Source organism: Canis lupus, chromosome 5, assembly GCF_011100685.1.
Source record: "Canis lupus familiaris isolate Mischka breed German Shepherd chromosome 5, alternate assembly UU_Cfam_GSD_1.0, whole genome shotgun sequence".
Taxonomy (NCBI): domain Eukaryota; kingdom Metazoa; phylum Chordata; class Mammalia; order Carnivora; family Canidae; genus Canis; species Canis lupus.
The window spans coordinates 31,559,499-31,571,761 of record NC_049226.1 but is presented as its reverse complement, the minus strand read 5'-3'; the positions used below and the strand labels follow the sequence as shown (position 1 = coordinate 31,571,761).

Sequence of the window (12,263 nt, the reverse complement as noted above, 5' to 3'; positions counted from 1 at the left end):
TGACAACGCGCGCCGCGGGGCACAGCCAATCGGCGGCCGGCGGGCCGCGCTCCGGCCAATCAGCGAGCGGAACGCCCGGACGCACGCGGCCCGCGGAGGGGAGGGCCGCCAATCAGGCGGGGGCGGCGCTGCGGGAAGGCCAGCCCTCGGAGCGCAGCCGGAGACCTGCGTCTCTGATTGCCGCTCGGACACTAGTCTAAGCCTAGACGCACCTCCCTTAGTCCAGGTTGGGTTGACCTCACAAATGCCACCGCGGCCACGCATCCTCGGGGTCGCCCCAGTCCGTCTCCGTGCGGGGCTGGCAGATGGGACGGCCGTTCCCAGAACGCCCCGCGGGCGCGCGCGAGGAGAGCCCGCAAACTACAATTCCCAGGGTCCTGCGCGCCCTCGGGGGGCGCGGCTTCCTGGCGGCGACGCTTGCAGAGAGATGGCCGAGGCGCCGGGCTCCGGGCGCCGCTCGCTGTACAAGGCGGTGGGCTCGCCGCGGTGGAAGGACGCCTTCCGGCAGGTGGGCGTGGGCTCCGGGGAGCCTTGGCTGGGCTGCCGTCACTGCCCTGATCCGCCCGGGCAACCGCCGTGCCGCGGGCCGGAGAGGCAGGTGCCGGAGCGCCGGGCCCAGTGGACCGGGAGCGGGACCGGGCGGGGACCGGGATGAGCTAGGCTGGACCTGCACCGGGCCGGGCGCCCCGGAACCTCTGGGCTCTGCGTGCGGGGCCCCACACGCCGCGAGTGCACCTGCGCGCCCCCCGCGCCACCTCCTGGGGGGCGGGGTTGAGGGAGGGGCGCAGGGCGGGGCGTTGGGGGGAGTGTACGGGGGGCGGTGCTGGGGGGACGACGCTGGGCTTCCACAGAGGAAATGCTGTCTCTTTCTGCCCCCTGCCCCCCCAGCGTCCCAGTACCAGATCATGACCTGAGCCGAAGGCAGATGCTTCACCGACAGAGCCACCCAGGCACTCTAAGAATTTTTATTATTATTATTATTATTTTTTAGCCAACTCACTTCCGTCTTTCTCCTTCCCAGGGATGCCTGGAGAGAATGAGAAACAGTCGGGACAGGCTGCTGAACAGATACCGCCAGGCTGGAGGCAGTGTGCCGAGGAGAGCTCAGAGCACCCTTCTGGTGCAAGAAGTGATGGAAGAAGAGTGGCATGCTCTGCAGTCCATGGAGCGCTGCCCAGAAGCCTTGAGTCAGGTCAGGCTGGGATCCGTGTTTCAGGGAGGGTGCTACAGCACCAGCAGTGCCCAGGGTCCTCTCTGTACCTCTCTCCTCAAGTCCTCCGAACCCACCCACCCTCCAGCGTCCAGTCAGGATTCCAACCACCTTTGATGCAGGCTCTTCAACCTTTAAAGTTACACTCTTCTAGGGGCAGCCCGGGTGGCTCAGCAGTTTAGCGCCTGCCTTCAGCCCAGGGTGTGATCCTGGAGACCCAGGATCGAGTCCCACGTCAAGCTCCCTGCATGGGGCCTGCTTCTCCCTCTGCCTGTGTCTCTGCCTCTCTCTCTCTGTCACTCATGAATAAATAAATTTTTAAAAATTAAAAAAAATAAAGTTACACTCTTCTAGATTCAGGGTTCGTCCACACCAGACTACCAACCTGCTGCATCACCATGTCTCATGAAACCAAAAATAAAGACGTTTTGCCCACTCCTAGGCTCCCCACTCTGAAAGTTTTGATTCCACAGGCATGGGCTAACAGTCTCTTGAGGGAGCCCAGCAGCTTTCTGATTCTAACCTCAGCCAGCGTCGGGGGCTGGGTGTGGATAGGAAACCGTTTACCATGCGCCAGGAAAAGCACCAGCTTGGAAGTCCGTAGTTGTGGAATTCTGACCCTGGTTTCGCTCTGGACTCTTTAACTGTCCTGAGCCTCTGAGCTTTGCTTTCATGTCTGTAAGGCAGTGAAGAGAACGTTGTCAGCGTTGTGAGGACAGTCTAAGAAAACATCAGCAAACTGCCCTGAAAACATCGGAGTGTCTCATGAGTATGTGTTATCAGGTGTCCCCAGGTGTCCTCGGATGTGCCACACGTCTGAGTCACATGATCACAGTGCTCACAGGAGCCCATCCAGCTTTCCTCCCACTTTGCAGAGGCCAAAGTGAGGTTCCTGGGGGCCAGGAACACTGCCCAGCAGAGCCATAGCTCCCCCGAATTTGGGCCTTTTGTTCCTTGGTGGTTTGTTGATGGCTTCTCAGCAGGATCCCGTTACCACATGGTCAGCATATCCTACTGAAGGGTGGACTGATTGTCTGGATTGAATCCCAATTCCTCAAGCCAGCCTCCCAGGCATGAGTCATCATGGGGCTTGCTGCCTGGTCATGACTGGAAACCTCGGATCAGCCCGCTTTCTCTTGCAGCTGGAGGAGCTGATGGACCTGGCTGTGCTCGAGGAGATCCAGCAGGAGCTGGCTGACCAAGGTGACCTCTGGGAGAGTCCTTCTACCTGTGTCTAGCTACCTGAGTGCTGACCGCTTTCAGAGCAGAATTAGTTCTCCACAGCCCTGCCTCCACTTGTGACATCAGGCTGCTGTCAGAAGTCTGCTTTTACTCTGACACCGTGGCTGGCTGGCTTCTGGCCTGGTGCCCAGACTCCTCGTTCCACTGTGCAGCTAGTGGTGGGGGCTGGGTGTGGCGAGGCCAGGTCCTGTGTGTGTTCGGTCCTCCCGTTAGTCTCTACCGATAGATGAATACTTGTCCTGTCGCCTTACAAGACGCAGTCGTGACCGGAGCGCTCATGTCACGTCATTCAAGTGCCTTCTCTCCAACATGGTTTTGTGGGTTTTTTTGTTTGTTTGTTTTTTGATCTCCCCTACCTGTTCCCTGTAATTCCAATCTTGCAGCGGAATTTAGGACTCTAGGTTCTTCTGCGGAGCCTTTAGCTAACAAGTGTGCAGTGGTGATGATGTACGTACTCGGCGGTCATTAGGAACACTCTAGAGCAGGGACCGGCAGACTTTCTGTGATGCTCCAGAGAGTAAATATCTGAGGCCTTGTGGTCCACGCGGTCCCTGCAGCAATGATTCAGTCCTTGGATGCTGTGAAAACAGCCATGGACCTGATAAGCATAGCTGGGTCCCAATAGGACTTTATTTGAAAGACCGAAGGAGGACTAGTGTGGGCTGCAGCCTGTGCCTGGCTCACTCTGTTGGGATGTATGGACTGTGAGCTCATTGGGCTCCTTCCTGCTGCATACTTGGCGTTGTGGTGTGTTTGCCGTGTGGACGAACACAGATTGTGAACAGTGCAGACTGAGAATGTGGACGTTGGAGGCTGGAAGTTAGTGCCCAGCCAGCATCTGCTCTCTTACCTACGGCTCTGCTCCTGCAGCCTCTGGGGATGCTCCTGGGCCTTGTTACCTTGTCCCCCAGCGCTGCACCTGCAGCTTGTGCTCACACGCAGGACAGGCAGGGGGAGGGAGGCTGGCTGCATGGTAAATAGTGTGCGGTGGGTGGCATGATCCGAAGCGTTGTCGGGTGTAGGTGAGGCTTGGCGGGGAGGCGGGTGGCCGGGGAGAGTGCCATGAGTGCCACAGCTGCACTTTCCCCACAGAACGGTCCATCCTCACTGAGTACGAGCAGAGCCTGCAGTTCGATGAAGAGTGTCTGCGTGTCATGCTGGCCGAGTGGGAGGCAAACGCTCTCGTGTGTCCCGTGTGTACAAAGTGAGTTCTTAAACCCTTGGGCATTCTGGGACCCCCCACACACACACACACACTCCAAGGTGAGTGGCACCTCCCCCGGAAAATGGGTCATTTGGAAAGGTTTGGGGTCTGGTATGCTGGCCCCAGTGCTCTGTGATCCCCACTCTGCTTCCAGGTACAATCTGAGGGTATCAGGTGGCGTGGCCATGTGTCCGTGTGGCCTCTACCTCTCTTCCCAGGTGAGTGTTCCCCTCCTTCCGCACGAATCTGCTTTCCTGAACCCTTGCCACCCTGCTGGAGCCAATGGTGCTCCTCCTGGCAGCACAGTCAGGCCCCCGGGGAGCTGGAACCGGCTGTGGTGCCCACATCCCCGCTGGCCTGGCCCTTGGCCCCCCACTGATGGGTGTGCCGGGGCCCGTGAGCCCCAGGAACATGGTACCGGGCCTTTTGCAAGCGTTCTGTGCACCTGAGGACACAACCGTGTTCAGAGAGTAGGCTTCAGGGGCCGTGAAATACGGAAGGTGCCTCTTCACCGCCATGATGGGGCTGGAGGTTTGCTGGCTGGCTTCAGGTGGAAAGTGGGGAAAAGGAACCGCTCACAGCAGGGCTCAGACGTGCCGATGTCTGCCAGGCCCCAGGAGCACGGAGTCCTTCCCACCAGCTCCTCTGAGAAGGCCTGGCCTGTGTTCCCAGGGCTGTTTCTGGAAAGTGTGCCCGGAAGCTAAGTGCACATCCAGGATTTTGCCCTCTCTATCTTTCATGTAACTCAACAGCTTTTTTTTTTATACAGTTTCTCTTTTTGAGTGTTTCCTAAACATTCCATTTCCTATTGTTTAAAAAAAAACAAAAAAACAAAAACACTGTTTTTTTTCCCTCTTCCTTGATTGGGGCCCAGAACATATATGGAATGGCCCAGGTTGCCAGCTCCCAGAGGCAGAGGTGCCAGGGCGTCAGCAAGCCCGGTGGCCCCGTGCCCTCCTGGTCCCCCACAGGGGTGTGGGGAATCGGGGTTCTCAGGCTGTACCTGGGAGGCGACTGGGATCAGGTGGCCGTCTCATGCTTCTCTTGCAGTCTCCAGAACTGACTGAGCAGACGCTTCGTGGCTGCTTGGAGCGCAGCGTGAATGAGCACAGCACACACTGTCCCCACACGCCTGAGTTTTTGGTCACAGATGGGACAGAAGAAAATTCCAGTCTCCTCATGAGCTGCGTGGTGAGTCCCCCTGGGATCCAGTGTAGGGGCCACTCAGTCGTGGCTTCATTCCCACGTTGGCGGAAATCATGCTCAGAAACAGGCAGAGATTTAAAAATGCAGTTTATTCTCTAAGGAGTTTTGCTTAGGGATGTGGAGGTAATGTGCTTGAGCTCAGAGGTGGCCGTCACCTGGAGGGCAGGACATGGGGACCCCTGGGGGCAGGGCTGTGCTCCGACTCGGGTGTCACACCCCCGAGACCCAGATGGGCCGTCCTGGAGCCAGTTTGGCAGGAGGATGCAGGACAGCATCAGGTCACTGAGGACGCCGGGCCCACAGCTCCCCAAGGGTGGGTGGTGGGGCGGGAGGCAGCAGGGTCACCCGAGTGCCGCGGGCTCCCAGGTGGCGGCCTGAGGTGGCTCAGGATGTGGGCCCCACTGCTGGGGACACAGCCCACTCCCGTGGGGCAGGGGTGGTGCCCTCTGCCATCTGCTGCTGGACCATGTGCCTCAGTGGAGGACCCTGCCTTCCCCCAGGGTGCAAGGAGGTGGTGGGTGAAGGTTACGTGACAGGCTGGTGCTCCTGTGCTCCCACCACCCGGTACCCCCAGTGGACCCTCTGTGGGCAGGTGTCTACGCCACCTCCATTCTGGGCCGCTTGAGCCTTCGGCTCCATCCACATGGCTCGGGGTCAGTTTGCACAAATGCTTGAGTGCAGTTGTGCCCTAGACGCTGAAGCCTGACTCCTCACGCCTGCTTGGGCCCCTGCCGTGCCTGATGCCGTCCCTGTGACACCGCCAAGTGACCTGCCGTGCCTTTTGTCCTCAAGGGCAAGCTCACAGCTTCGTCCTCCTGGCCCTGGCACATGAGCAGGTCCGTCGTGTATTGGAGGTTGGAGATGTGAGTGGAGGTCGGGCTGTTGAAGAGCCCAGGACAGGCAGCTATGGCCTCTGCCTCATGGTTGAGGGACAAGCTGGCTGCCGCAGGGAGTGGAAGCCCATGGGGTTTCTGGGGTCTGGGCCCCTGGGCCTAGCAGAGGGAAGCCCTGTGGAGGCACTGTGATTGGCAGCGCTGGCTCCAGGGGATCCGGGAGACCGCTGTGGGAGGGGGCAGCAGCAGAGCTGAGGCAGGAGCTTGGGAAGACCAAGGTTGTCATCCTAGGCGTGCTGGGAGGGGCCATGAGTTCTGAGTCTGCTGCAGGGGCAGGAGTGGTGTGGACGCCCCTGGGGCACAGGCCACATCCTGGTCTCAGCTGAAGGAGCCTCACGTCCATGCGGGGCCAAGAGAGCCATCAGCCATCATAAGCTTGCATCCTCCTGGCTGCCCGCCCTGGGCCCAAGGAGTCCCTTGTCAGGATCCCGCCCCTCCCATCTTTGCCCGAGGCGCACACGCAGCTGCTGGGCCCAGGCCGCTGTCTGGGGCTGCGGGAGGGAGGTTGGCAGTGATGATGCCTGAACGCGACATACAGGTCACTGCGGACTGCATACTCGAACCTTGGAGATGATGTGTGCAGCCTGAACTCTTCTGTTTCCATCCAGGCTTGTGACACGTGGGCGGTAATCCACTAGAGCCAGACTCTGCAGTGCTGGGGTGACTGCCTTGTAAATACCAGCCTCTCATTTGTAACTTATTTTGTATTAAAATGTGTCAAACGTCTTTCTGTGCTCTGAGTGTGCTGTTGTCAGGTGGAAACAGAAGGAACAGGGAAGTCCAAGCACTTGGGAGAAGATAAACCAGTTTTATTGTCCGTTATTGTGTTATACAAAAATCTAGGAGTGGGAGAGTCGTACAGAAGCAGTAAATGAAGAGTAGTTAAGAGGGCAAAGGAAATAATTTAAATCTGAATTATTCTGCATGATATCAGGAAGAAAGCCATCTCCAGGGACACGTCCTGCTTCACTGCGGGCTCCTTCCCTGGCCAGGGCCCGCCATCTGTCCCCGCTCAGCGTCAGGCTGCTCTACTGGCTCTTGACAAAACCTTTGAGATCCTCAAGGAAAGTGATGTATTCTTGGTGCTCCAGGGCTGTGCTGAGCTCCACCAGCTCATCCGCAAAGGTGTTATCCACCCCCCGGTCGGCCAGGAAGTCCATCAGGTGGTCATACAGGGCCTGGGGACAGAAAGCACGTCCTCCTGGTCCTGGGGTGTCCCTGCCAGGCAGGAGCCCGCCCTCCTTCTCCTCCCCGCCACTCACCCAGTCCAGGGAGTCGGTGTTGAGCGTGTAATTCGTGTCCTTCCACTCCGACTCGCCCACGGCCTGGAAGCTCACCTCCCTGATGGAGAAGATGTCACTCTCATCCTCCTCCTCTTGCCCCACCTAAGGAGAGGATTTGCGGGGAGTGAGGCATTGCCGAAGACAAGACAGGTCCTACAGCTTGACATGCAGATGTCAGCCCCACTGGCCTCCTTGTCCCCAGGGGCGCCGCCCTTCCCACGTACCTCGTCTTCCGGGTAGTGACAGTCCAGTACCAGAGCCCTCTTGCCACCATCCTTGATGACTTCCACCACGAAGTTGGGAGTGGATGTCAGTTCAGGCTGGGGAAAAGCAAGGACGCATCAGGACCCGCCAGCGGGCTCACGGTTCAGGGGCCCAACAACACCACCGCCAGGATGGTCATTACCACTTCTAAACTCTTAGATGAGGGCAGCCCGGGTGGCTCAGCGGTTTAGCACTGACTTCAGCCCAGGGCGTGATCCTGGAGACCCTGCATGGAGCCTGCTTCTCCCTCTGCCTGTGTCTCTGCCTCTCTCTGTTCTCTCATGAATAAATAAATAAAACCTTTAAAAATAAATAAACTCTTAGATGATAATGCTCCTCCACCAGGAGTCTAGAATCTTCCCCAGCGTTAACAGCACATACCCACACGTCGGGGAGACTGGGCTCACTTCCAGCTAGCCCTTCCCAGGTCCTGAACTAGGTCTGACAGCGGAGACCACACACCCCAGGGTTTCACTTCTCCTGGCCCCTACTTGTTCACAGAACGTGCTAGGTTTACAGTGAGGAAACGTGAACTCTGGACCCAGCCAGGCTAAAGGACTTCCTCTCCCCTGGGGCCCATTTTCCTGTCCACACTGCAAAGCCGGCCCTGACCTCCAACCTGTCTCCCACTGGCCATTTCGGGCTCTTCCTGTCACAGCCTGGGACCCAGGCCAGTGCACCTCCTACCTGGCCATCCTACAGGCTAAAGGATCAGAGCAGCCCTCCCTCCAACACTGAGCTGACCTCTCCGAGCTCGGCCTCAACCTGGACTCAGCACCGGGCACACGGCCTCCTGACACATGTGCAGCCAGGATGGCCAGCAGCCCAACCCTGCCAAGGACTCGGACGTTAGTCTCTGAAGCCCCCGCTGTGGCCCCCTGCCCACGTGGGACATGTGGAAACACTTCAGGTGAGACTCCTGAAACCAAACCTCTCCCAGTCACAGAAAGGCCTAAGACGGGCTCGGTTCCCTCCACTGCGAACGCAGGCCCAGGTGTAAGGCCCAAGCCTCGGGGGCCAAGGTTCTGGTGCCAAAGCCGGCGGAAACAGCGCTCGGTAAGTAGGGCCAAGGACGGTGGTCCCTGGCTGTCCACACCCTCTGATGGCAGAGGCATGAGGACACTGCAGCTTCTCTAAGGCCTGGGCCAGTGCCTACTCACCTCCTGCTCATCCGCCTTCTGCCCCTGGGCCGGCTCCTCCTCCCCCTCAAACGTCGGCGGGATGCTGTTGTTGATGTTGAAAGTGACGGTGATCCTGCCAGTGGAAGAGAGGTCAGGGCTGTGGCTCTGTCCAGCAGAGGCGGCGCTGCTACAGTTGCACTTACACATGGGGCGGAAACCATGTTTCCAGGGCTGCCAGATTTAAACCCACAGGCCGGGCAGCCCTGGTGGTTCAGTGGTTTGGTGCTGTCTGCAGCCCTGGGTGTGATCCTGGAGACCTGGGATCGAGTCCCACATTGGGCTCCCTGCATGGAGCCTGCTTCTCCCTCTGCCTGTGTCTCTGCTTCTCTCTCTCCTCTCTGTGTATTCTCATGAATAAATAAATAAAATCTTAAAAAAAAAATAAAAAATAAACCCACAGGCCCCACTTTATCTCCTTGTCTCCGCCACGTGCAGACGCAGTGGGTTACTAACTGCCCCCCCACCCTGCCAACCCAGGGCTCCTGGCCACCAGCCATTCGGTGGCAGTGAGCAGCAGAGGGTGCTGGGACAGCAGGTAGCCTCTCGTAAGAACTTTACTCCATGAGATCTGCCCAGAGGGACAGGGGAAGAGAGGCACACAAGGGTGCTGCTATGAGAGGGCCAGGATAGGCCCCGGGGAGGGGGCTCCCCGTCAACACAGCTGCCAGAGCTGTTTTTAAAAATATATTTATTTGAGAGAGCACGAACAGTGGGAGGGGCAGAGGGAGAAGCAGATACCCTGCTGAGTAGAAAGCCCGACCTGGAACTCGATCCCAGGACCCTGAGATCACGACCTGAGCCAAAGACAGATGCTCAACCACTGAGCCCCCGCCCCCCCTAAATCCATTCTTTAAAATACTTGTGGGAAGTTCCATATCGTGAGGAAGCAGCCTGGAAACACCCACCTCATGACAGTCTTCCGCTACAGAACCCTCCCCTGACAAATTGTGCTCCGAGTCTGAGTGCCCAGCGCAGGTAGGTGCCAGCTCCCCCACTCCGTGGGTGTACTCGGGACCCCCCTGCCGGTGTGCTTGGAGTTGCTCCCGTACAGGGATGCTGGTGTCACATTCAGCTACAAAACCTATCTAATGTGCCGCGGTGCTGACCACACTGAGCACCTGGGCACAGAGGTGCCGCTCTATTCACTAGAACATTATATTTACTCCACTGGCTACACGTTACCCTCAGAAAATGGTTTAGGGGAAGTTATGCAGGAAAAAAAAACATGGCAAATAAAGGCAAAGAAAGAATCAGATCCCAGTTCACAACATCTCAGAACTTTACTCAAAAAAGGGATGGTGAAGAGGTGAAGCAAATGGAAAGTTCTGTACCTTTCTAACGGGGACACTAAGCACATGTGGCTTCATCCACGCACATGGGGGCCACAGGCTGGTTCTCCCCACTGTAAACGTCAAATGTCAGGGGGAGGGCCGGGTTTCCCTCGGCCAGAACCCTGCACTGCAGAGGCGGCACCCAATCCGTCAGAACTGCACAAATCTCAGTCGGGGGCACCTCTGTGGCTTGGTTGGTGAAGGGTCTGGGGTTGGCTCTGGTGGTGATCCCAGGGTCCTGGGGTCGAGCTCCAGCTCCCATAGGGCACCCTGCTCAGGAGGAGAGCCTGCTTCTCCCTCTGCCCATGTGCGTGCTCTCTCTCTCAAAAATAGGGCAGCCCTGGTGGCTCAGCAGTTTAGCGCCACCTTCAGCCGGAGGGGATCCTGGGGACCTGGGATCAAGTCCCATGTTGGGCTCCCTGCATGGAGGCTGCTTCTCCCTCTGCCTGTGTCTCTGCCTCTCTCTATGTCTCTCATGCATAAATAAAATCTTAAAAAATTATAATAATAGTAAATGAAATCTTAAGAAGACTTTCTGATATGCGTGCCTGGGTCAGGCAGGGCCTTCCTTACCAGGACATCCTTCCTTCCTTAATAAATCCACGCTCAGCCAATCTGCGTGCAGTGAATGAGGCACCTGGAAATCATGTGTCCGGGGACCTGCTCTAAGGCATCCCTGGAAGATCGGGGAGGCTGCGCCGGGTCAGAGGGACCCCCTGCAGCCCACACTTACTTTTCTCCAGCTACTTTCCGCACTAACTTGGCCTCCGTCCCATTCATGTCTAGCTCCCAGCCCCCAGACATTTTGGGGAGGGACTTGTGCTTCTGTATTTTCTTTTCCTCCTTAATCTCATCATTCAGGAACTCGACGAAAGCTTTGTCCCCTGCAATGAAAACCCATAAGATACAGAAAAAGAAAAACCAGTCAGTCTTAAACCAACAAACGACTTGGGGTGATTGCTGTGGGAAACCTGGCCTCGACCGATTCTGATGCTTGTGCTGTTACGGAGGCTCTGGGCACGGAGTCAGACCCACGGGGCCTCGGTTCCCAACCTGGAAACGGGCTGGACACCCGTGGCAGGAGGCTGAGCTCAATTCTGGAAAAATGACTTCCAGCAACGAGCCCATCACCGCATTTCACAGCGAAGCCAGGCGATTCCCGTTACCCGCCCCAGACCACACACGACCTCCCCTGCTTTTAACTCTGACCAGCCGCCTCCCCGAATCCACCTCCGAGGCTCAGGATAGAGCCGGCTGCCGGGGTTTAGAAGCATCACCGCCAGCCAGGGAGCCACCACTCTCGGGATTAAGGCAGGAAACCTCAAGCCACGTGGGATTAACCTGGAGTCGTCCACTGCAGGGGGTCGTGAGTTTGGGGCCTTGGGCCCCCGCCCCCCTGGCCGCGGCTCCCCGGACCACCGCCCCCGCCGCGCCCCAGCCTCACCCTGGGTGTGCAGCCCGCCGCAGCCGCAGCCGCAGCCGCAGGGCCCGCGGGAGCGCAGGAGGCCCGCGCGCACAGGGAGGAGCCCGAAGGGCCGCACGCACGGCCGGGGCGCGGGCCGCAGCAGGGTCGGAGGCGGCAGGGCGGGGGCGGCGCGGAGCCCGGCGACCGCCGAGCCCAGGGCGCGGGGCACTCGGCGCAGCAGCGGTAGCATCGCGGCAACGCACGTGCGGGCGCGAAGGACGAACCAGGCCCGGATCCCGGCTCGCGCGCCGCCGGAAGTCCCGCTCCTCCCCGGGAGCGCTTCCGCGCCTGTGCAGTGCCGGCCCGGGGCGTCGGGCTGGCAGCGCCCTCTGCTGGGGCCGCCGAGGTCAGCGGGGCCGCCGGCGCCGGGTCTCCCCGCGGGACCCCGAGCCCCGAGGGTAGCTCCGCTCCGGGGCCGGCCCTCTGAATTCCCGCCACCCTTACCAAGCGTGGACACCACCCCGGCGTGCACACCACCTGTGTGCACCTCCCCAGCATGCACAGCCCCGGCACGCGCACACACACGGCCCCCAGCGTGTGCCCCTCCCCCCCACCAGCGTGCACCCAGTTCCCAAGACTTTGCATTGTTCTGGGACCAGGAAGCTGGGAGGAGGAGGGAGGGGCCCAGAAAAAGAGAGCTCTTAAGGCCCCGGAGAGGTCACTTGGGGCCTCCAGCTGTTCTTGGCACCCACACCCTACTCCTAGCAGCTCCTCGAAGAACCTCCTAAGGCGGTGTCAGAATCGCAGATGCAAAAGCCTTAGTCGTTACGGATTTTAAGGAATAAAAGGGAATGCAGAACTACGTGGGCGGCCGAACCGCATCCCAGACTTCAACCTCGCGGTACAAGTCCCAGGGCTGGTCCAAGAGCAAGGCGGGTGTTCCCATCGGAGATGAGCCCAAGACCCCAGCCCGTGGCCCGGGGGAGGGGGGGGGGAGGCGCTAATCGCCCCTTCCCCTGGCCCCACCCTCACAAGGTTAAGGTC

General features: G+C 59.0%; 2 protein-coding genes across 7 annotated transcripts; one reads left to right on the top strand and one right to left on the bottom strand.

Annotated features, from left to right (window-relative positions):
* The first annotated feature begins 110 nt into the window (after positions 1-110).
* Positions 111-6,481, top strand: RPAIN (RPA interacting protein). 6 transcript variants are annotated; one of them, XR_005359437.1, is made up of 8 exons: positions 112-508; positions 1,022-1,192; positions 2,353-2,413; positions 3,545-3,656; positions 3,811-3,874; positions 4,707-4,847; positions 5,555-5,698; positions 6,364-6,481. XR_005359437.1 is itself a non-coding variant. In XM_038536478.1 (7 exons), the coding sequence occupies exons 1-7, from the start codon at positions 245-247 to the stop codon at positions 5,615-5,617; spliced, it is 876 nt and encodes a 291-aa protein (XP_038392406.1). In that variant the 5' UTR covers positions 112-244; the 3' UTR covers positions 5,618-6,357. The 6 variants fall into 6 exon arrangements, 4 of the variants coding, with proteins under 4 accessions (XP_038392405.1, XP_038392406.1, XP_038392408.1 ...); XR_005359436.1 differs by having other exon boundaries at positions 111-508; positions 4,707-5,698; XM_038536478.1 differs by lacking the exon at positions 6,364-6,481 and having other exon boundaries at positions 5,555-6,357.
* A 62-nt stretch (positions 6,482-6,543) lies between these two features.
* Positions 6,544-11,553, bottom strand: C1QBP (complement C1q binding protein). Its single transcript, XM_038536482.1, has 6 exons — positions 11,259-11,553; positions 10,548-10,698; positions 8,463-8,556; positions 7,263-7,358; positions 7,018-7,140; positions 6,544-6,933 (listed from the first exon to the last, which is right to left on the bottom strand). The coding sequence occupies exons 1-6, from the start codon at positions 11,467-11,469 to the stop codon at positions 6,784-6,786; spliced, it is 825 nt and encodes a 274-aa protein (XP_038392410.1). The 5' UTR covers positions 11,470-11,553; the 3' UTR covers positions 6,544-6,783.
* Positions 11,554-12,263: the final 710 nt, after the last annotated feature.

What these genes read in the sequence shown, in the direction of transcription:
- RPAIN (XM_038536477.1), top strand. Translation starts at nt 245, where the DNA reads ATGCCACCGCGGCCACGCATCCTCGGGGTCGCCCCAGTCCGTCTCCGT. An exon ending in GGAAGGACGCCTTCCGGCAG is followed by an intron (nt 509 to 1,021) that starts GTGGGCGTGGGC and finishes TCTCCTTCCCAG; the next exon opens with GGATGCCTGGAGAGAATGAG. An exon ending in GCCCAGAAGCCTTGAGTCAG is followed by an intron (nt 1,193 to 2,352) that starts GTCAGGCTGGGA and finishes TTTCTCTTGCAG; the next exon opens with CTGGAGGAGCTGATGGACCT.
- C1QBP (XM_038536482.1), bottom strand. Translation starts at nt 11,469, where the DNA reads ATGCTACCGCTGCTGCGCCGAGTGCCCCGCGCCCTGGGCTCGGCGGTC. An exon ending in CGGCGGGCTGCACACCCAGG is followed by an intron (nt 10,699 to 11,258) that starts GTGAGGCTGGGG and finishes TTTTCATTGCAG; the next exon opens with GGGACAAAGCTTTCGTCGAG. An exon ending in GTCACTACCCGGAAGACGAG is followed by an intron (nt 7,141 to 7,262) that starts GTACGTGGGAAG and finishes TCCTCTCCTTAG; the next exon opens with GTGGGGCAAGAGGAGGAGGA.